The 21,090-nt window shown below is 40.9% G+C and overlaps 1 protein-coding gene across 8 annotated transcripts in view; it reads right to left on the reverse strand.

Moving 5' to 3' along the window:
• AREL1 (apoptosis resistant E3 ubiquitin protein ligase 1) overlaps nt 1–21,090 on the reverse strand; it is a 43,422-nt gene that overhangs the window by 19,411 nt on the left and 2,921 nt on the right. For 5 of the 8 annotated variants that reach the window (XM_033404211.2, XM_033404654.2, XM_033404606.2 and 2 more), the window contains exons 2-4: nt 5,426–5,746; nt 1,469–1,529; nt 409–635 (exon numbers count right to left, since the gene is read on the reverse strand). In XM_033404211.2, the coding sequence (XP_033260102.1) occupies nt 409–635; nt 1,469–1,484 (243 nt within the window). In that variant the 5' untranslated portion in view covers nt 1,485–1,529; nt 5,426–5,746. The remainder of the gene's footprint in view (nt 1–408; nt 636–1,468; nt 1,530–5,425; nt 5,747–21,090) is intronic. The other 3 variants (XM_033404325.2, XM_033404278.2, XM_033404542.2) reach the window with 2 other exon arrangements.

Consider the following 21,090-nt stretch of genomic DNA (forward strand, 5'->3'; position numbering starts at 1 on the left):
CAAACGTGAAAGCATACATAGGCAGTACAGGAAGATGAATGGGTGTGGCTGTATTTATAGAAGTCTGTATTTATAGAAGCAGGAAGTGGGCCTGATTTGGCCCTTGGGCCATGGTTTGCCAACCCCTAATCTGTAGCACCTACTCTTTTCAGTAATATTTTTCTCACTTTGAAAATGTAACATTAAGCTTTATACTTCTTCCAAGCTAAGCACCTATTAAACCAAAATGATAGAGAAATGTATGACTCTTCAGATGTCAACAATTCCCAAGTTCCTGGGGGGTGGGGGTGGGGAGGTGTTGGAGAACATGAACGTTTCAGGCCAGCACCACCAACAGACTGAACTGGATTCTGGAAGGCAACTGACTCAGAAACCCCAGTGGGTACGGAGACAGAAACATTCCCTTACATGCACTCGGAAGGCCATGCTGTGGCCCACCTCATAGGGGTCCTTCCAATCCCAGGAGACTTTGCATGACCGGGGATCCAGGTAATTTCCCCGCACGTAGTCATATATAGTCCGGTCCCCTCGGCGTTCTCGGTCCTCATTCTGGAGGAAGCTGACTACACGTGCGGCAAGCTCGAAGAGGAACTTAATTGTGAAGAAGAATGCAACCACAGACACTGTGATGCCACCTATGTAAAAGAGAGAACACACACACCACCCGCCAGTTACACATTACAGCTTCTCACTGTGGAGCAAGCAAGAATTCCAAAGACACCCTCCACTGGGTCACTACCTCTGTGGGTGAAGAGAAGAACTTCCATACCAGGGTCCTCGCACCAAATCCCACCCATTGCCTGTTTTTGTAAATAAAATTCTACTGAAACACAGCCCCACCCACTTATTTACTGTTGTCTAGGGCTGCCTTTGCCCTAAAGCCGCAGAGTTCAGTAGTTGTGACACAGACTGTATGGCCTGGGAAGCTGAAAATATTTACTCTTTGGCCCTTTACAGAAAAAGATTACCAACCCTTGTTCTACACCATGGTCCACATACGATGCCTACCCCCAACCTCCCGTCATGTACTGGGTCCTAACATAGTAAAAAGAATGTGCACTCTACTCTATCCATTTGGAAGCCTTCCCCTTCCTTGGTCACTTGGCAAAAGCCCTCCCCAGTCCCTGCCACAGTTAGGGGTTCCTTCTTCTGGGCTCCCTCAAACTCCCGTGCATGCATTCATCTATTATAACTTTTCTCCCCCTTCATGTTATGAACTCCATGGAGGCAGATTTTTGCCTTATTCGACTTTGACTCAACAGGAAACAGCATCTGGCACTGGCCATAATTACTCAATAAATATTTCCCAAATGAATGAATAACACTGCCAACTCTGTGAAGGTACATTCTGGCATGCCTGGAAATATTTCTAAGTCTATTTTCAAGGAGAAAGGGGGAGGTAAGGAGGCAAAAAATGATATAAGCAACCCTAACAAAGAAATAATAGAGAGCTCTTTCTATAACGTACCAATGACGTAAAACATCAGGTCCCTTCAATGCCAACAGAGAGCCGAGGATCACAGCTGCAGCTGCAGAAGAAAACTTGTTTAGTTTTTCCTCTAACTCTTCCTTACAGCTGTCTCAGAGAGAGACAAAGCAGAGCATGTGGCTTGAGCCTACCATCTCCAGCCTTACTATCCCTGCTCTCTCCCTAGCTTGACAGGTGCCCTACAACATTTCAGAGAAAGAGAGACCATCATTCCCCCTCCTAAAGACTTCCAATCTACCGACCACCCTAGGAATACCACGAACAGCCACTTCTAGTTACAAAATGTAATAGCATGGCTTTCATCTTCTTGGATCCAGGGCCCCAGGACAGTTTACCTCCCCCATGCAAAGTGGTACTAATTAACACAGGCAAGGAAGATAATGGAGTCACTTTCCCCTTATGTTTGCCTTCTGGAAGTAATTCATCTAAGTAGAAATAGCTATATAAAATGTTTAAAAGGATTATTATCATCATGTTGGTATTATGTAATTAAAATGAACTCTGGGTCATCCCAATAATAAGCAATGGGCATGTAAGAGAAACCATTTTCTTTTGCTGTTACCAATCAGACAAACTAACAGGCCCTGTGGAAGATGAGCTCAGCAGAGAGGCCAAGGAGAGGAAGGAAGCAAAGGAGGAGACTGTACTTCTCATCCTAAGTGATGCCTGCCAAAGTCAGAACAATTCAAATAGGGGCCAGAGTCTGAGGGGAAACTTACACTGTTTTTAGACTTATCTCCAGAATAAGACTTCAATCTTATTACTCATTTGAACCACCCACGGTACTGCCAAGGAAAAATGCAATGCCCACTGACATTCCTATCTTATCACTGAGTTTTGACCTTAGCATAGACTGTACATGCTCTCCAATCTACAATGCACTAAATTCATTCTTTCTTTTCAAGTCAATATATATTAAGGTTATCAATGTTATCTCAACCCAGCACCTTTTATCAGCACTAATATATAACTTAGAGACAAGACAGCTGAAAATTTCTATGCTCAGATTTGGGAGGGACCAAAACAACTTTTTTTTTTTTTCCCCCCAACCAAGTGTGCTTTTATGTCTGATTATGCTGGGAAAATTTAAGAGAAAGAGTGACCAAAAATGGCCATTAGATCCTTTGATAACAATATATCCAATGGAATCCATAGGGAGTAGGTAATTTGAGGAATGACCATGTCAAGTTTCATAGAAATCCCTATTTAGACTGGTGTCCAAAGTCCTACCAGAAAAGAAAGCCACACAGGGAACATTAGCACTGTCAATACACATGAATTAAGTTGCTCTCCAGAGGACAATATACTAACTCAATATTTGAGATCACAACTAGTGAGCCTCCTTCCCAAACAAGAATCTCATCTCCTGGGACCTTATGCTGAAAAGCTGCTATCATCTCTCAAAAAGCAACTCTCTGTGCCTTATAGGATATACTAGGTGACTTGGTGGAACCAAAACCAGCAGTTTAATTGTCTTAAATACTCCCTCAGCTGGACGTCATTCAATCTGATCCTGGACATGAACATTTAGCCCTCAGTAAAGTTACAGCACTCAGTAGAAAATGAAGTATATGTAGGTGATGTTACAGACTTGTGGTCTTAAGTCTCTTACTCCTTAGAGGGATAGAGCAATGCTAAATTTATGGCACACATCATGAGGGCTGGGAAAATTCCTATGTACTGTCTCTGACAACCACAACAACCTTTTCTGTGAGAGGCAGCTGACAAGCAGTAAGTCAGAGCCTGGAGACCAGTTCCAGGGCTGCAACTGTGTGACCTGTCTAAGCTTCAGAATTCTCATTGCCGTAAAAAGAGATGAAGTTTAATAATTTCTATGACACCATCTCCTTTAGTGTGACAGGACTTCACTATAACTCTCCACAGCCATCAAGACTGTCAAATCAAACAGTAGAGCAAAGAGAATAATATAGAGGATGAGGGCATGACTAGACTACAGCTAGACCACCTGGGTTCAAATCCGTTCTCTGCCACTCACAGGGTAACCACGGACAACTTATTTAATCTCTCTATAATCTGCCAGTTTCCCTATCCATCAAATGGGGCTAATATCTGTGTGTACCTCACTGGGGTGTTGCGAGGATGAAAAGAGTTAACACATGTAAACAGCCTAGAATGGTGCCTGGCACACAGTGAGTTCTCAGTTTTAATTATTATTATAATTATTATCAATAGTAGTAGCAGCATCACTACTCTTTTGTTTCAGAGCCAGTAAGAAACTGAGGGAACCTCTCTATTGGTCCACACTTCATTCAATGAGAAATGCATCAGAACTACAAAAGGCAAGGCTTCTCTTACCATACTTAAAATCTCTGCCTATGTGGGAGTTCTTTAAACTTTTCTAATTTTATGTCTGAAAATTTTTATAATGAAGATTTTAAAAATTAATACTAAAATAACTCATCCAACAAATACTGAGTACCTACTTAATATGCCAGATACTGGGGGAATGGTGTGGAACAGCCATAGTCTTTCTTGGTCCTCGTGGCTGATAATAATAAACTTGACCTTGTTAAGTCCTTGTCCATTTTTTCCCCATTCACTTGTCACTCAACCAAATCATCACCACTGATCTAGATCACCCAGACCTTTTCCAAAAGGTCAATTCTACATTTCTACTCCAATTCCCTTTATTATTTAAAACTCAGCATACCAATTATTACTTTTTTCCAAACTCTCCTCTCTTCTCTGTGAAGCCTCCTTGTGATCAGGGAGTTAGCTCTGTCAATTCATCACTCATTGATGTGATCTTTATAAACTGTCCCACTTCTCTACAATACCTCTCAAAAAAACTCCCCAACAATACTTACCCATCTCTCAATTTTACCCATGGTCACATTCTAAACTTGCCTTCCTTCTGCATTTTCCTCCTTTCTGGATGCTATCACAAAGCTTCCATGCCTTTGTCTTTGAGTACAGGGTTTCCTTTTAGGGTGACCCCTCAAATCACTTTTATTCCAGATTCACCTCTTCTGTAGGCATTTTCTGTCCTCTTACTGTACCTGTCGTGCCCTCTCTGCCCTGTCTCTGCTCCCACCCCACCATAACTTACAACCCCCTTATTGAGCCACCTACCACAGGCCAAACAATGTACTAGGTGTTTTACATGTTAGCCCAAGTAATTGTCACCAATACAACTTGGTAAATAAGCATTATTATTCTTATTTTAGAGACTTGAAAAAAAAAAAACCCTAGGCTTAGAAAAGTTGACTTGCTGAACATCTTCCAGCAGGTTAAGTGACTCAAGCCTGTCTAACTCTGAAGCCCAGTGTTCTTAACCTCATATAACTGAATCATGAAAAAGAGTGGAGTCATAGGGATAGTGAAGTATTTGGGAAGAGAAAAGATTTAAGAAACTGGTAAAAGAAAGTGTGAAAAGCATTACCCAATCTTACCGAGGATAAAATTAGAAAGACAAATGCTTACAGCCCCTTTTTAAATCTTTTGAAATAAAAATAAAACGTTACAAAGGAAAATGGAATGCAGTACCAATTATCTAATGCAAAAATATCACTTGCTTACTAAAAGATCCTGGGCAGGTTGCTCAATACTACAGAACTTTGGCTCACAATTACCTACAAAAAAGGGAAAGGGGAAATGTCTCAAGGGAATGTTAGAAAGTTGATTGATATACATATTCTAAAACTCTTTGCTTTTTTTTTTTAGTAAAAGATTTATAATTACAATATCAAATAAATTTTAGCCCTAACATTGAAGATTGGTTGTGAAAAAGTCTATTCCCAGAAATGGAGAATTGATTTCTTCATACTCAAATTTGCTCTGCTGGGAGCAAAGTCAATTCCAACTGCAGCTGTGCACATCAATGCTATCCCCTGCTGAGAGGGCTTAGAAACTGGACACTGAGTCCATGTTCTACATCCCAATAATAAGTAAATCTTAACTAGTCTGTCACCTTACCTTTAAACGAGGGCCCATGTTCTGAGAACCAAGGGGAGCACACCTATCCACCAAAGCAGGTAACTTTTGGCCACTTGCACCTTGTCTTCCAACTTCCACATGAAAGAAAACAGCTGCAAGGTCAAGAGAAAGTGTCTGTCCATCAGACCTTCAGCGAGGGTGTGTCACAGAAGCAGAGGGTCAATGTTTCTGGAATGAACTGCATGAATTCCACGGTGGAGAAATATAATCCCAAAATATAACATCCCTGGACTTCTCTCTAGTGCAGGGTGCAATTGGCTGCCAAAGGGTGCATCTGTTCTGCTGTCTCGGGATCCTACGCTACAAAGAAAAAAAGAGTCAGTGGAATAGATTTTTATCTCTCAAAGAGAACCCCCAGAAAACAACAAAGAGGTATAGAATAGACAATGGAAACCCTGTGGCACTAAAAATAACCAAGGGCAGGTAATCTTTGACCAAGTTTTCCCAATTAAAAGTCCGCAAGAAAAGCCAAGTGGCGATCTCACGGGCTTAGCTGCGTCACTCCCCAGAAGAGAGCTCCAGCACTTCAGTGGATTCCAACCCTTCAGCAGATGCAGAGTAGAGCACAGATTTAGAGTGAGCCTCGTCACAACCACACACCCAGTTTCACTTTAATGGGGCTGGGAACAAGGTGAAGAGAAATGAAAGGAGAGCACAGGCAGGGCTTGGCTGCAGAGGGCCTTGTATGCCCTGATAAGGAATCAGGTAATACTCAGCTGGAAAGAGGAAACCACCAAAGAGCTTTAAAACCCAATCAGTCAGCCTATGCAGTCTGCTCCCTTTGTACCCATGTATGCATTTCCAAGACACGGTTAAACAATACTGACTTTATCTTTAAAACAGTAAAATTTGCTACTGTGAGTAAGGGGAAAATTTTTGTGAACATTCAAGATAAAGTCACTGAGTAACAAAGTTCAGTAAAGTCAGTCTGTAACTCAAAGATATTCATGAACTAAATGTAGCAGAAAGGGGTTTCTGGCAAGAATAGCCGCCATAGAACACATGAGAAGAAACTACTGATCAGTAAATGAAAAGAGACAGTCCCTTTCCACGTGGCAGGAACTGTTCTCAGTGCTTCATGTGTATTAACTCACAACCCTAAGACACAGATACAATTATCCCTATTCTACAGATGAGGAAACTGAGGCATTTTCTCAAGGTACTTTCTCAAGATTACACACAGTACATAGTAGAGTTGAGTCAAACCCAGACAACCTGGACTCAGACTCCATGCTTCTGATGACCACTCTACTGCTTCTCTATCATGGGAGACCAAAAAAGAAAACACAAAATGCTAACAAGACCAGAAGAACAGAATGGGTGAAAGCCACCAGATCAAACAAGTTGTCAAACTTTTATAATTAAAAATAAATAAGTATGTGTAATTATTTTAAAATATGGTGATAGACTTGCCAAGTACATCAGCCAAAACCTGGGTCAACTAGCAATTGGAACCAGTTTAAAGGAGCCAGAAACAAGAGAAGAACTGCATAAACTATAAGAGATCCATTAGAATGCTATATAAGCATTAAAAAAATTTACACTTTAAAGGAATATCACAGCGAATCACTCACAAATAAAATGTTAAATGAAAAAGCAAGCACAAACTTCTTTACATATCATGAGCCCAATTTTTAAAATATTATATTACATACAGAAGACTGGAAGGAGCAACATAAAAATGTGGTCATCTCTAGGTGTTCTGAATTATAGACGTTTTTATTTTCTACCTGTACCTTTTAGTATTTTCCAAATTCTTTTTTCTGGCTGTGCCACACGGCATACAGGATGGATCAAACCTGTGCCCCCTGCAGTGGAAGCACAGAGTCTTTTTTTTTAATTAATCTATTTATTTATTTATTTTTGGCTGTGTTGGGTCTTTGTTGCTGTGCACATGGGCTTTCTCTAGTTGCAGAGAGCGGGGGCTACTCTTCGTTGCGGTGCACAGGCTTCTCATTGCGGTGGCTTCGCGGAGCACAAGCTCTAGGCGCGCAGGCTCAGTAGCTGTGGCGGATGGGCTTAGTTGCTCCACAGCACGTGGGATCTTCCTGGACCAGGGCTCGAACCTGTGTCTCCTGCATTGGCAGGCGGATTCTTAACCACTGTGCCACCAGGGAAGCCTGAAGCACAGAGTCTTAACCACTGGACGGCCAGGGAAGTCCCCCAAATTCTTAATGATGCGGGAACACATAAAAAGTTTCTAAATACTCTTTTTTTTCTCCCTAAAAAGGCAAGTTACCCTTTTTTTCAAATAAGGAAACAATATTTTTGTTTGTTTGTTTATTTATTTACTTAGGCTGCGCTGGGTCTTCGTTGCTGCGCGCGGGCTTTCTCTAGTTGAGGCGAGCGGGGGCTACTCTTCGTTGCGGTGCGCAGGCTTCTCATTGTGGAGGCTTCTCTTGCTGCAGAGCACAGGCCCAGGCGCGAGGGCTTCAGTAGTTGTGTCACACGGGCTCAGTAGTTGTGGCTCTCGGCTCTAGAGTGCAGGCTCAGTAGTTGTGGCGCACGGGCTTAGTTGCTCTGTGGCATGTGGGCTCTTCCAGACCAGGGATTGAACCCATGTCCCTGCATTGGCAGGCGGATTCTTAACCACTGCGCCACCAGGGAAGTCCTCAGAGTCCATACTTTTACAAGCTCCCCAGGTGATTCCTATGCATGTTAAAGTTCAGGAAACATGGTCTAGACTCTAGAGCAGTCAGCTGAGAAGGGACCCAATATTCTGCATCTCTAACAGGTTCATAGGTAATGTTGATGCTGCTGGTCTGCAGACCATGCTTTCAGGAGCAAGGGTCTATTGCAGGAGGAGTTGGCAAACTACAGCCTGCAGGCCAAATCCAGACAGCTACTGGTTTTTGTTTAAAAAAAAAAAGTTTTGTAAAAGAAGAATAAACACAGCCAAGTTTATTCGTTTACATTTTGCCTTTGACTGCCTTTGAACTACAACACAGAGTTGAGCAGTTGCAGCAGAGATGTACGGCCTACAAAGCTTTCCTATCTGACCGTCTACAAAAAAACGTTTACCAATCTCTGGTATAGATGACTTAGTCTTAAAAGTACATAAATGTGTTGTATAAATGAACTCATTTTTATATATCAAAAAAGCATAAAAATCACTTTCTTCCAGTTCTACTACCCCTTCTTAGGAAAAGGGCTATAAAACTGGCAACATTATGCAAATGTTTCTCCTGGCTAATTTCAACTGTTATTTAAAAGTTTTATGCCTTCCATACTCCAAATAGGAATTTCATACAATCATTTCCCAAGTACGTGTTTCATATAATCATGCTTGGATTTCATCAAGGCTATAATTTCCTGAAACCAACCAGTACCTCAGGGACCAAATACTGTATCTGGGTTTCTAAAATTACTACAATACATACTGAGTTTCTACTTTTACAGTGCTATTCTAAAAAACTGTGACCTACTGTATAGCACAGGGAACTCTACTCAGTACTCTGTAATGACCTATATGGGAAAAGAATCTCAAAAAGAGTGGATATATGTATATGTATGACTGATTCACTTTGCTGTACAGTAGAAACTAACAACATTGTAAATCAACTATACTCCAATAAAAAATTAATTAAAAAAAGAAAACTATGTGAAAGTCCACTTCAGAATTCTGGTGCATAAAGAGATAGTGGTAGCACATAGGAGTTCCAAATATCAACCACTGAGTCCCACAAAACAAGACAGGACAAAAGAAAGACGTTCGCTTTGTTAAGATGTAGTCTCCAGCGTTCTCTACACAGAGAAGCACCAGCCGCAAGTCCATGGAAGTCAAACTAAAAAAAACAAATCATTCAATCAAAAAAAGGCCCACAAGTTAGAGTGGTCCAACTAAGGAGGTTCCAAGAAACAAAGTGTACCAACAGACACTTTAGATTATTAGTTTATATTTTCCTTTGCTTAATTTCACCCTTGGTTTATTCTCCCCACCCCAAAATCCCACCATAAAAGATTGCCTTCCCCCATCAAGTTTATACTCTTGAGATATTTATACAGTTGTGTATTCCTGCTACCTTGGTTCAGCCAAGTTATGCAATTTTCATTTCTATCCGTTCCTCATCCGTCAGCCCCTCCAGTCTCTTAATCATTCCTGTGGGTCTTCTGTGAACTCTCTCCAGCTGGTCCCCAGCGATCTGGTAATGAGGTGCCTCCAACTGACTGCAGCCTTCCAGGAACAGCCTCGTTAGTCAGAACAAGATGAGCTCACCCTCCTCGGTTCCGTGACATAATACTCCTGACTAGACTATCCCCCAAAACAGAAAGCTAGAATGCTGCTGTATTAGACTATAACCCCATTCCATGCTCCCCAGATGTGGGCATTGGGGCATGCCAGAATGTGCTAGAAGACAGAGGATAAATGGACACATTCCCACTGCGTCTAGTTATTAGAGGATGAGGTAGTGGGGAGAAAAAATATTCTCATGTTAAAACAAACTCATAGATAATAAAATAGAATGCAAAATATGCAAGAATTCCTAAAGATAAAACATGGGTAGGTTCAAAACGTTCATATATATTTTGTAGTTGAGGCAGAAAGGCTCCTTGGGGCTCTGTTCCCAGCCCCCAAAGGGTTACATGCCCGCTATCCTCTACCATTAGAGGTACCTGAGCCGAAAATTTGGAAAAGCACTGCAACCCCCCCTCAATTGTTGATATACTACCCCGTTACCACCCATTTCATATACTCACATTTTATTTTTTCTGCTATGTTCTTCTATCCCTAGATATCTATATATTCTCTTAGCTTAAAATTATTTGCTGGGCTTCCCTGGTGGCGCAGTGGTTGAGAGTCTGCCTGCCGGTGCAAGGGGCACGGGTTTGAGCCCTGGTCTGGGAAGATCCCACATGCCGCGGAGCAACCGGGCCCGTGAGCCACAACTACTGAGCCTGCGCGTCTGGAGCCTGTGCTCCGCAACAAGAGAGGCCGCGATAGTGAAAGGCCCGCGCACCGCGATGAAGAGTGGCCCCCGCTCGCTGCAACTGGAGAAAGCCCTCGCACAGAAACGAAGACCCAACACAGCCAATCAATCAGTCAATAGAAATGCTGTAGAATTATTAAAAAAAAAAAAAAAACCCTCAGGGGTTAGTTCTGTGAAACACTGCATACAATTATAAAAAAAAAATTATTTGCTAAAACTTCGTGTTTTAGCAAATTCACTATAATTCACCACCAACATCTTTAGGTTCTTCTGTATCATTCATTCTTCATTCATTTCATACTTGTTGAGCATCTGTGGCATGCCAGACTGTGTGCTAAAAGCTAAGGTCACAAGAATAAATAAGATAAATAAATAAATAAATTAACCTCCACGAACCCTGTCCAATGTGGGAGTTGGACAATACAACGTAGCAAGTACCACAAAAGAGGAAAAAACAATATGTGGAGGGCAAAGGAAGGAGAGGAGTAACTTTGCCTGAATGGGGAAGTGTTCACATGAGTGGCAAAGGGGCTATTACTTAAGAATGAGTAAGCATGTGCCAGGCAGAAAGAAAAAAAAAAGTACCACTATCCTAGGTAGAAGCAGCAGCATAAGTAAAAGTACTGAGTCGAGAGAGAGTGATAAAAAGTTAAGCATTACAAAAGCAAAGTGTTTAGAAAACCACCTGGGCCATACAGGGTGACTGATTCTAAGTACAGTACAGTGCAGTGGTCAAGAGCATGAATCTCACAACGAAGCAATCCTGGACAAGCTACTTAGCTTATCTTCAGTTGCCTCAGATATAAAATGGAGATGCACTGAGAAAAGAAAGGAATTCAGCTGCGCTTGGGAAGCAAGACTTGGAATATAAGGGAAGGGAGGACCAGCTGAGACTGGCAACTAGACCCAGGTGACTTGGGACCACACGAGAGCCCTGGGGGATACGGCTTTATGTGCAAACCAAGCTGTGGGGTTGCCAGGTTATGATGGTGATTTATGCCCAAGCAGCCCAACCCAAATAAATGAGGAAGATGGCACAGAGTGTACCTGAGGGAACTTGGTTCAGCCAAGTTATACAGTTTTCATTTATATTCATTCCTCATCAGGAAAGATGAGAGATCCAGAGAAATCTCATTTGGAAACAACCACAGCAACAATCCAAAATAATAAGCTTTCTGAATTTCTTTTTCAAGTATAATGATAAAAAGAAGAATCCACCTGCACTGAGAACTTACTATATGCCAGCACTGTTTGAAGTGTTTCATATATTATCTCATTTAACTCTCACAGCAACCATATAAGGTAACCATATTATTATGCATATTTTAGAGATTAGGAAACAGAGGTACAGAGAGCTCAAATAACTTGTCTGTAGTCACTAAGCTGACAACTGAAGGAACCAGGCAGTGTGATTCCAGAGCCTACCCTCTTACCCAGGAATACTGATGCATCAAGAAGAACCTCCAAAAAGGGGCGGGAGGGAAAGACATTCTTGGGATAGGAAGAATGAGAGCTCAGAAATATTTAATTTGTAATTTTAAAGGAATATGACTTCACTTTATTAGACTCTAAGCAACAATGACAACAAAACCACAAGAGATGTTTTTTTTTGTTTTTTTTTTTTGCGGTACGCGGGCCTCTCACTGTTGTGGCCTCTCCCCTTGCGGGGCACAGGCTCCGGACGCGCAGGCTCAGCGGCCATGGCTCACGGGCCCAGCCTCTCCGCGGCATGTGGGATCTTCCCGGACCGGGGCACGAACCCGTGTCCCCTGCATCGGCAGGCAGACTCTCAACCACTGCGCCACCAGGGAAGCCCCAAGAGATGTTTTTTAACTAAGGGAGTAAGAGGATCACACATTTAAAAAGAAGTAACTCTGGGGGCAATGTGAAAGAGACTCTGAAGAGAAAGACAGATCAATGGCTGAGAGACAAGAGGATACTGGTCCAAGGGAGCTACTAGGCACCGGCTGTGATGTAGAGAGGGAAGACTAGCATATGCTTTATTTCTGTTAGAAGCAACAGATTGGTGATCTGCAAGGCTGAAAAGATCAAGGAGAGCAAGAAGTCAAGAACAAATCAGGATTTTCTATGCTTGGGAGCCTGGATGAATAATGGTAGAGAATTAAGGAGGCAGAGCAAATATGTAAGGAAAGTAATGAGTGCAGAACTGAACATGTTAAGTTTAAAGTGTCTATAGGATATCCAGTTGAGTATATCCACAAGATGAGTGGAAATCAGCATCTGAAGCTATAGATACCAGGATCCTGAGGGCAGTTAAAAGACATGGAGAATGGGAAAAGACTGCCAGAGAAAGGAGGCAGACCAAGAAAAAGACTAATCATAGAAGCCTGAGGGGATCAACGTTAAATATACCCTGCCCTTGCCCCCCAAAAAGAGCTAGCAAATCAAAATGAGAAGAAACTCAGAGGAGAAAAATTGTATTGGGTTGTCCAAAAGGTTCATTTGTTTTTTTCCGTAAGATGGCTCTAGTAGCACTTAGCTGTCTTTAACTTCATTTGAAACAATTTTGTTAGATTGTATGTGACAGCTGTCATATCAGTGTGCATTTAAAAAAAGACTTATCAAAATTGGTGATTTTTTTGTGTAGCCATTTTAACATTGAAGACAGAAGGAAAAAAGCAACATTTTCGGCATATTACGCTTTATTATTTCAAGAAAGATAAAAATGCAACTGAAATGCACAAAAAGATTTGTGCAGTGTATGGAGAAGGTGCTGTGACTAATCAAATGTGTCAAAAGTAGTTTGCAAAGTTTCGTGCTGGAGATTTATTGCTGGACAATGCTCCACTGTTGGGTAGACCAATTTAAGTTGATAGCAATCAAATTGAAACAATAATTGAGAACAATCAACGTTATATCACGCGGGAGATAACCGACATACTCAAAATATCCAAATCAAGAATTGAAAATCATTTGCACCAGTTTGGTTATGTGAATCACTTTGATGTTTGGGTTCCACGTAAGTTAAGAGAAAAAAAGCTTCTTGATCATATTTCTGCATGCAATTCTCTACTGAAACGTAACGAAAACGTTCCGTTTTTAAAACGAATTGTGATAGGCGATGAAAAGTGGATACTGTACAACGAAGTGGAATGGAAGAGATGGTGGGGCAAGCGAAATGAACCACCACCAACCATACGAAAGGCCAGTTCATCCAAAGAAAGTGATGTTGTGTACATGGTGGGACTCGAAGGGAGTCCTCTATTATAAGCTCCTTCCGGAAAACCAAATGATTAATTCCAACAAGTACTGCTCGCAACTAGACCAATTGAAAGTAGCACTCGACAAAAAGCATACAGAATTAGTCAACAGAAAATGCATAATCTTCCATCAGGATAACGCAAGACCGCATGTCTCTTTGATGACCAGGCAAAAACTGTTAGAGCTTGGCTGGGAAGTTCTGATTCATCCACTGTATTCACCAGACATTGCACCTTCCGATTTCCATTTATTTCGGTCTTTACAAAATTCTCTTAATGGAAAAAATTTCAATTCCCTGAAAGACTGTAAAAGGCACCTGGAACAGTTCTTTGCTCAAAAAAGATAAAAAGTTTTGGGAAGATGGAATTATGAAATGGCCTGAAAAATGGCAGAAGGTAGTGGAACAAAAGGGTGAAAATGTTGTTCAATAAAGTTCGTGGTGAAAATGAAAACTGTGTCTTTTATTTCTACTTAAAAAACTGAAGGTACTTTTTGGTCCACCCAATAAAAGTAATTTATTGGAGGCAAAAGGAAGTGACTATTTCTAGAAATTGATGGTCAACTATATTAGACCGAGTAAAGATTTAGGCCAGAGGGGGAATTCAAAATCAGCCCTCAAGTTTTTTTTTCCTTAGTTATTTAGAACTCTCATTCTCTGATCTAGCAACTTCTTCAAATAAAATTTGTATTTTATTTCCATCTGTTTTCATTAATAATATTAACCTCAACTTGACCCAACACTGATAACTAGTAAGCTCTTTGCAACTCAGTTCAGTGATATCATTATTTCAAAATTATTTTAATGCCTATAACAAATTCAGATCCAAACTAATTTAAATCCATTCTCTAACTCTATATAAATGACTGGTTAAAAAAAAATCTCTTGTCAAATCTCTTGTCAAAATCAGTTTCACTGAAGTATAATTTATATCTAGTAAGTCACCAATTTAGAGCATACAATTAAGAGTTTTGACAACTGTATAAGGTTATGATATAAAATACAATCATGATACAGAACACTTCATCATCCCCAAAAGTTCCTTCATGATCCTTTGCAGTCAGCCCCCTCCTACACCCTCCTGCACAACCATTGATGCACTTTCTTTTGCTATAATTTTGCCTTTTACAGAATGCCATAGAAATGACATCACATAGAAAATGTAGTCTTTTGTTCCCCTTTACTGCTGGTAGTAGTCGTCCATTATGTGGATGTACAACAATTTGTTTATCCATTCACCAGTACAGGACATTCTATCCAGGCTGGGGCTATTATGGGTATACATTCAAGTACAAGTGTAATGTGGACACACGTTTTCATTTCTCTTGGGTAAACAGCTAAGGGTGGGATTGCCAGGTCGTGTGGTTAGTATATATTTAATCTACAAGAAACCGCCAAACTGTTTTCCAAAGCGGCTGTACCACCTTGCACTTCCACCAGCAATGTATGGGAGGTCCCGTTACTATACCCACTTATGCTTGGTATTATCAATCTTTTAAATTTCACCCATTCTAATAGGTGTGAAGTGTATCTCACTGTGGTTTTAATTTCCCTAAGGACTAACAATATTGAATATCTTTTCATGGGCCTGTTGGCTATTTATAAAGCTTCTTTGGTATCCAAATCTTCTGCCATTTTAAAAAACTGAGCTGTCTTCTTACTACTGAGTTGTAAGAGTTCTTTATAAATTCTGAATACAAGTCCTTTATTAGATATACATTCGGCAAATATTTTCTGTGGCTTGCTTTTTCATTTTCTTAACAGTGTTGTTTAAAGAGTAACAGTTTCTAATTTTCCTAACTTGATGAAATCCAACTTATTAATCTTTTTCTTCCTTTTATAGTTTGTGCTTTTTCATGTCTTATTTCTTTAAAAAAATCTTTGCCTAACTCAACGTCACAAAGATTTTCTTCTATAAGTTTTACCTAAAAGTTTTGCATAAGAAAATCTCTTGTCAAAGTTTTCTTTAAATTTTTATTTATTTATTTGTTTGTTTGTTTGTTTATTTATGGCTGCATTGGGTCTTTGTTGCTGCACGCAGGTTTTCTCTAGCTGGGGCAAGCGGGGGCTACTCTTTGTTGCGGAGCACAGGCTCTAGGCGCGCGGGCTTCAGTAGTTGCGGCACGCGGGCTCTAGAGCGCAGGCTCAGTAGTTGTGGCACACGGGCTTAGGTGCTCCGCGACATGTGGGATCTTCCCAGACCAGGGCTCGAGCCCGTGTCCCCTGGATTGGCAGGCGGATTCTTAACCACTGTGCCACCAGGGAAATCCACTGTCAAAGTTTTTAGCAAGATTTTTTAAGAAACACCTGCATTCCATTTATCTCATCATTAGTCACACAGTTTTATTATCCCTTTGTTTCTTTCAAAATCAACTTCCCACATTAAGAACCACTATTTAAGTTATAGTCTGTTTCAGAATTGGAAAGATTTTTATCTTTTAACAGATGTTCCACTTCTTCAATCTAATAAACGGCATTTCTAAATGTAGGCAAGATCTTAGTCCCTCAGTTCTCCTCAAATGACATAAAATTTCTGGGCTCCTGATGCTTGTTTTTAAAAGTAATTCTACATTTCTTAATTCAATGTGGATTCCATTACATCAGTCTCTTTCAAATAATCCAGAGTTCTTCAGACTCAAAATTAAATGAATAGTATATATAAAACTATTCTATGCCCCCTGGAATAGAGAATAGTTCAAAGAAAGTAGGAGAAAGGTATATAAAGCTAATGTTAGTAAAACAGGGAGAAATGAAACAAGAAATTATCATTGCTCATTTTGTAACTTCATGGGATGCCTGGAGAAAAACAAAGTAGAAGACTGGCTCGTCTCTGTCCCTATCACAGTCTTTACTCTAAATCAAGAAAATAGCAGCATTATTTACAACTCCCTCCGACCCTGATGTTTTTTCTATTTACCAAGCTGACTCTACTGTGCCCAATCCACAGATTTAGAACAGGCCCCGGTGTTCCCATACCATGGCAGCTTTTATGCTTAGGTGACCCTGGGCCACCGAATCTTGGCTGTAACGGGAAAAATTTTAAACTAATTCTCTGAATCTGACAAGCCGTCTCCCTCAATAAGTCTAGGAAGTTTTTATTTCATTAACTGTGCATGAAGTGGCAGGCAAACAGCCAGATCTACAGCCCAGTGGGGTGAAACTGGAATTGTCACACAGATACTCAAAAGCTAACACAATTTCTAACTCTACTACCATCTATTACTTTCAGTTCTACTCTTATTTTTTAAGGAAAATAAATTATTTATATAATCAGAAGAAAGAGGAACCTTAAATGAATACTTTATAGTTCCTTGTTTAAGATTCTGGGAAGAAAAACTCAACTAGCCACAGAAATGACAACTTAAGATGGCTCAAACTGAAGGAGAAACTCAACACTTATGGTATTCAAAACAAAACTTCTGTTGACCTAATAATCAATGTTACCAAACAAGCGTTTATTAATTTCTTCAAATGTGTATTAAGAACCTATTACACGGGGCCTCCCTGGTGGCACAGTGGTTAAGAATCCCCCTGCCAAAAAAAAAAAAAAAAAAAAAAAGAATCCCCCTGCCAATGCAGGGGATACGGGTTCGAGCCCTGGTGCGGGAAGACCCCACATGCCACGGAGCAACTAAGCCCATGCGCTACAACTACTGACTGAGCCTGCAATCTAGAGCCCGTGAGCCACAACCACTGAAGCCCATGCGCCTAGAGCCCATGCTCTGCAACAAGAGAAACCACAGCAATGAGAAGCCCATGCACCGCAACGAAGAGTAGCCCCCGCTCACCGCGAGTAGAGAAAGCCCGCACACAGCAACGAAGACCCAACACAGCCAAAAATAAATAAATTTTTAAAAAAAGAACCTATTACATGCCAAGCAATATGTTGGATGCTTAGGATTCCAAAATAAGATAGTCCCTGACCCCTTAGAAACAAAATAGTAAAGAAGACAGACAAGTAAATAATTGGTGATAGTTCCATATAGTAAAATCTATGAGGTGGGGCTTCCCTGGTGGCGCAGTGGTTGAGAGTCTGCCTGACAATGCAAGGGACACGGGTTCGAGCCCTGGTCTGGGAGGATCCCACATGCCGCGGAGCAACTGGGCCTGTGAGCCACAACTACTGAGCCTGTGCGTCTGGAGCCTGTGCTCCGCAACAAGAGAGGCCGCGATAGTGAGGCCCGTGCACCGCGATGAAGAGTGGCCCCCTCTTGCCACAACTAGAGAAAGCCCTCGCACAGAAATGAAGACCCAACACAGCCATAAATAAATAAATAAAGCAAACTGTCAACAAGTAAAAATAAATAAACACTATTAAAAAAAAATCTATGCGGTGAACACACAGTGTTAGTGGAGGCTGGGAAGGGACCCTCAATCAGGATCAGCTCTTAAGCTTCTCAGGAAACTTCACACCACTCTCCTGGGAGCAAAGCCAACTCTCCCACTGAATTAACAGTGCTCTGGGAATCAAAGGCTACAAAACACTACCTATGTGGTATTGTTTATTCTCATGGTCAATGACTTTCTCTCCTCAGCACTGGTCAGAGGGGATTATTGGACCACATACATGGCACAGAAAAAGCTCACTGGAAACCCTAATTTATCAAAATTACACATGATCTAAATGCAGTGTGGTATCCTGGAACAGAAAAGGGTATTAGTGGAAAATTTTATGAAATCTAAATAAAGTCTGTAGTCTAATGTCATACCAATGTTAATTTCTTAGATGTGACAAAATGTACCGCGATTATGTAAGACGTTAACATCAGGGAGAGATCTGAGTGAAAGGTATACAGGAACTTGCTGTACTATTTTGCATCTTTTCTATGAACTTAAAATTTTTCCAATGTAAAATCTGGTTTTAAAAAAAGTACATATGGTTCCACACTTTACATTCTCACTCCCCCTTAGGATTCTGATCATGCCTCCCTAGTCACTGCCCCAGTTTAGGTAATGCTTGGTTAAAACGTTGTTTCAAAACATTTTCGATCCTTTTCTATGGATATAAACCATTTATGCAGCCCAGTTGGGTTTCCTTCTTCACCAAGATATGAAAAACTAGATCACACTTGGGAGGTTTTAACTGTTTTCCTAACAGTTTCACCACATACACCAAGGAGTATCCTTGGAGTTAAACTTCCCTAAGTGGACAAGACAGGGGTTTAAAATAACCTGGGCTGGATCTATGGATAAAAACAAAGGGACACAACAGAAATGTATTTTGTATATTCTTAGAATATCTTTACCTGATCTCTGATCAAAAAGAATAATGAATAGAAAATACAGTGAAAGCATAGGAAGGACTTTTCCAGAAGCCTACAGCAAACTTAATCTCTCACGTCATTGACCAAGATTGAATTACATTTTCTTTCCTAAATTAGAGACTGGTAAAGACGGATGGAATTATTCTTAGCCAACCAGCCCCATCCTTTGGCGTTAAGAGGTGGTTGGCTTTCCCTGAAGCACGTGGCTGCAAGGGAGGAAAGAGAATACACGGAAAAAAGTCTGTTAGGAGGAAGGAGGAAATGGATGCTAGGGGTAGGAAGGTGTGGAGATCAACCAAAAGAATCCTCTGCACTTTTATATCCACAGTATGCCAGCATTTAAGGAACTTTAAAATGTAAAAGCAACTTTTACTATGCAATTACTTTTACTAGCACTTGTGTTTTCTCTTGCTTTGTCAAAGTTCTTGGGGTGGACATGGGAGCTTATACAAGTGCCAAAAAAAGACAGAGAAGTAAGTATGGCTAGTAGGTTTCTATGAGTAGTGGGCTTAGTGTCTGTTGGGTGGGTTATGTGGGGGTACCAAATTCATGTTCCTTGTATGGTTCTAGTGGAATCAGATGGCCTTGCAGACATACAGAAGCATAAAGACAGGTCATCTACTTAAGCCAATCCCAATTTTTCAAAACAGAAATGTATTTTAAAGGCTTTTTAAAGTGTTTTATTTCACTTTGTCTTTAAGGCTAGTCCAAAAGGAACTAGCATTTGTTAAAGGATAAAAATAGATTGATATGGGCTTCCCTGGTGGTGCAGTGGTTGAGAGTCTGCCTGCCAATGCAGGGGACACGGGTTCGTGCCCCGGTCCGGGAAGATCCCACATGCCGTGGAGCAGCTGGGCCTGTGAGCCATGGCCGCTGAGCCTGCGCATCCGGAGCCTGTGCTCCGCAACGGGAGAGGCCACAACAGTGGGAGGCCCGCGTACCGCAAAAAAAAAAAAAAAAAAAAAAAGAGGGATATGCCTTGGGAAGAGAAAGTAGAAACTACACAGGGATATTGTATAAGATCTTAGAGTACCTAAGCAGGAAGGGATCTCAAAATCATTACTAAACCATTCAATCTTTTAATAAAATTTATTGTGGGACTTCCCTGGTAGTCCAGTGGCTAAGACTCCATGCTCCCAATGTGGGGACCCGGGTTAGATCCCTGGTCAGGGAACTAGATCCCACATGCCGCAACTGAGTTCGCATGCCACAATCAAAAGATCCCGTGTGCCGCAACTAAAGACCCAGCACAGCCAAATAAATAAATAAATAAACAAATAATTTTAAAAAATTTATTGTGTTAGTATTTTTAAAAATACAATGAACAGGACTTCCCTGGTGGCACAGTGGTTAAGAATTCACCTGCCAATGCAGAGGACACAGGTTCAAGCCCTGGTGCGGGAAGATCCCACATGCCGCGGAGCAACTAAGCCCATGTGCCACAACTACTGAGCCTGTGCTTTACAGCCTGTGAGCCACAACTACTGAGTCCACGTGCCACAACTACTGAAGCCCGCATGCCTACAGCCCATGCTCCGCAACAAGAGAAGCCACCGCAATGAGAAGCCTGCGCACCGCAATGAAGAGCAGCCCCCACTCGCGGCAACTAGAGAAAGTCCACGCGCAGCAACGAAGACCCAACGCAGCCAAAAATAAATTAATTAATTTTTAAAAATACAATGAACAGATGTTAATAATTAGCATCTCAACACCAACAGGCAAACTGCACTGAAATGAATGCTTCAGGTAAAAGCTCTGAGAAACATGATAACCAATTCCTCAACTATTCAAAGTAACAAAAATTCATATTAAAATCATATGGTGCTGTTTCCAATTCAGGCTAAATGAAAAGACATATAGCTACCATAACTGTTTGGTTTCTAATATCTAAATGATATCACCTCTTTCTATTAAACCATAATTTGTAGTACAGACATCAAGAGTCCCTTCAGGAAAATGTCATGGTGACATAACACCATATCAAGTCTCAGGCATGCTCACACATACCCACACACTGCAATAAGGTTAAACAACCTCAAAACTTTGGAAACTGCTATACAAAAGAATATTAGTGAAGGCTAAGCATTCATAAACCCTTCAAAAGGCAAAGAAACCAAAGAAAGATAACTAAAATCTACACTTAAGCTATTTAATGACTAAAGTCATTTAAAAGGTAAACTGATCCATTAAGGTCATAAAATTTGATCTGTTATATGGTATGTTACAGTGTTA

The sequence above is a fragment of the Orcinus orca genome, chromosome 2 (genome assembly GCF_937001465.1).
Source record: "Orcinus orca chromosome 2, mOrcOrc1.1, whole genome shotgun sequence".
NCBI classification, from domain to species: Eukaryota; Metazoa; Chordata; class Mammalia; order Artiodactyla; family Delphinidae; genus Orcinus; species Orcinus orca.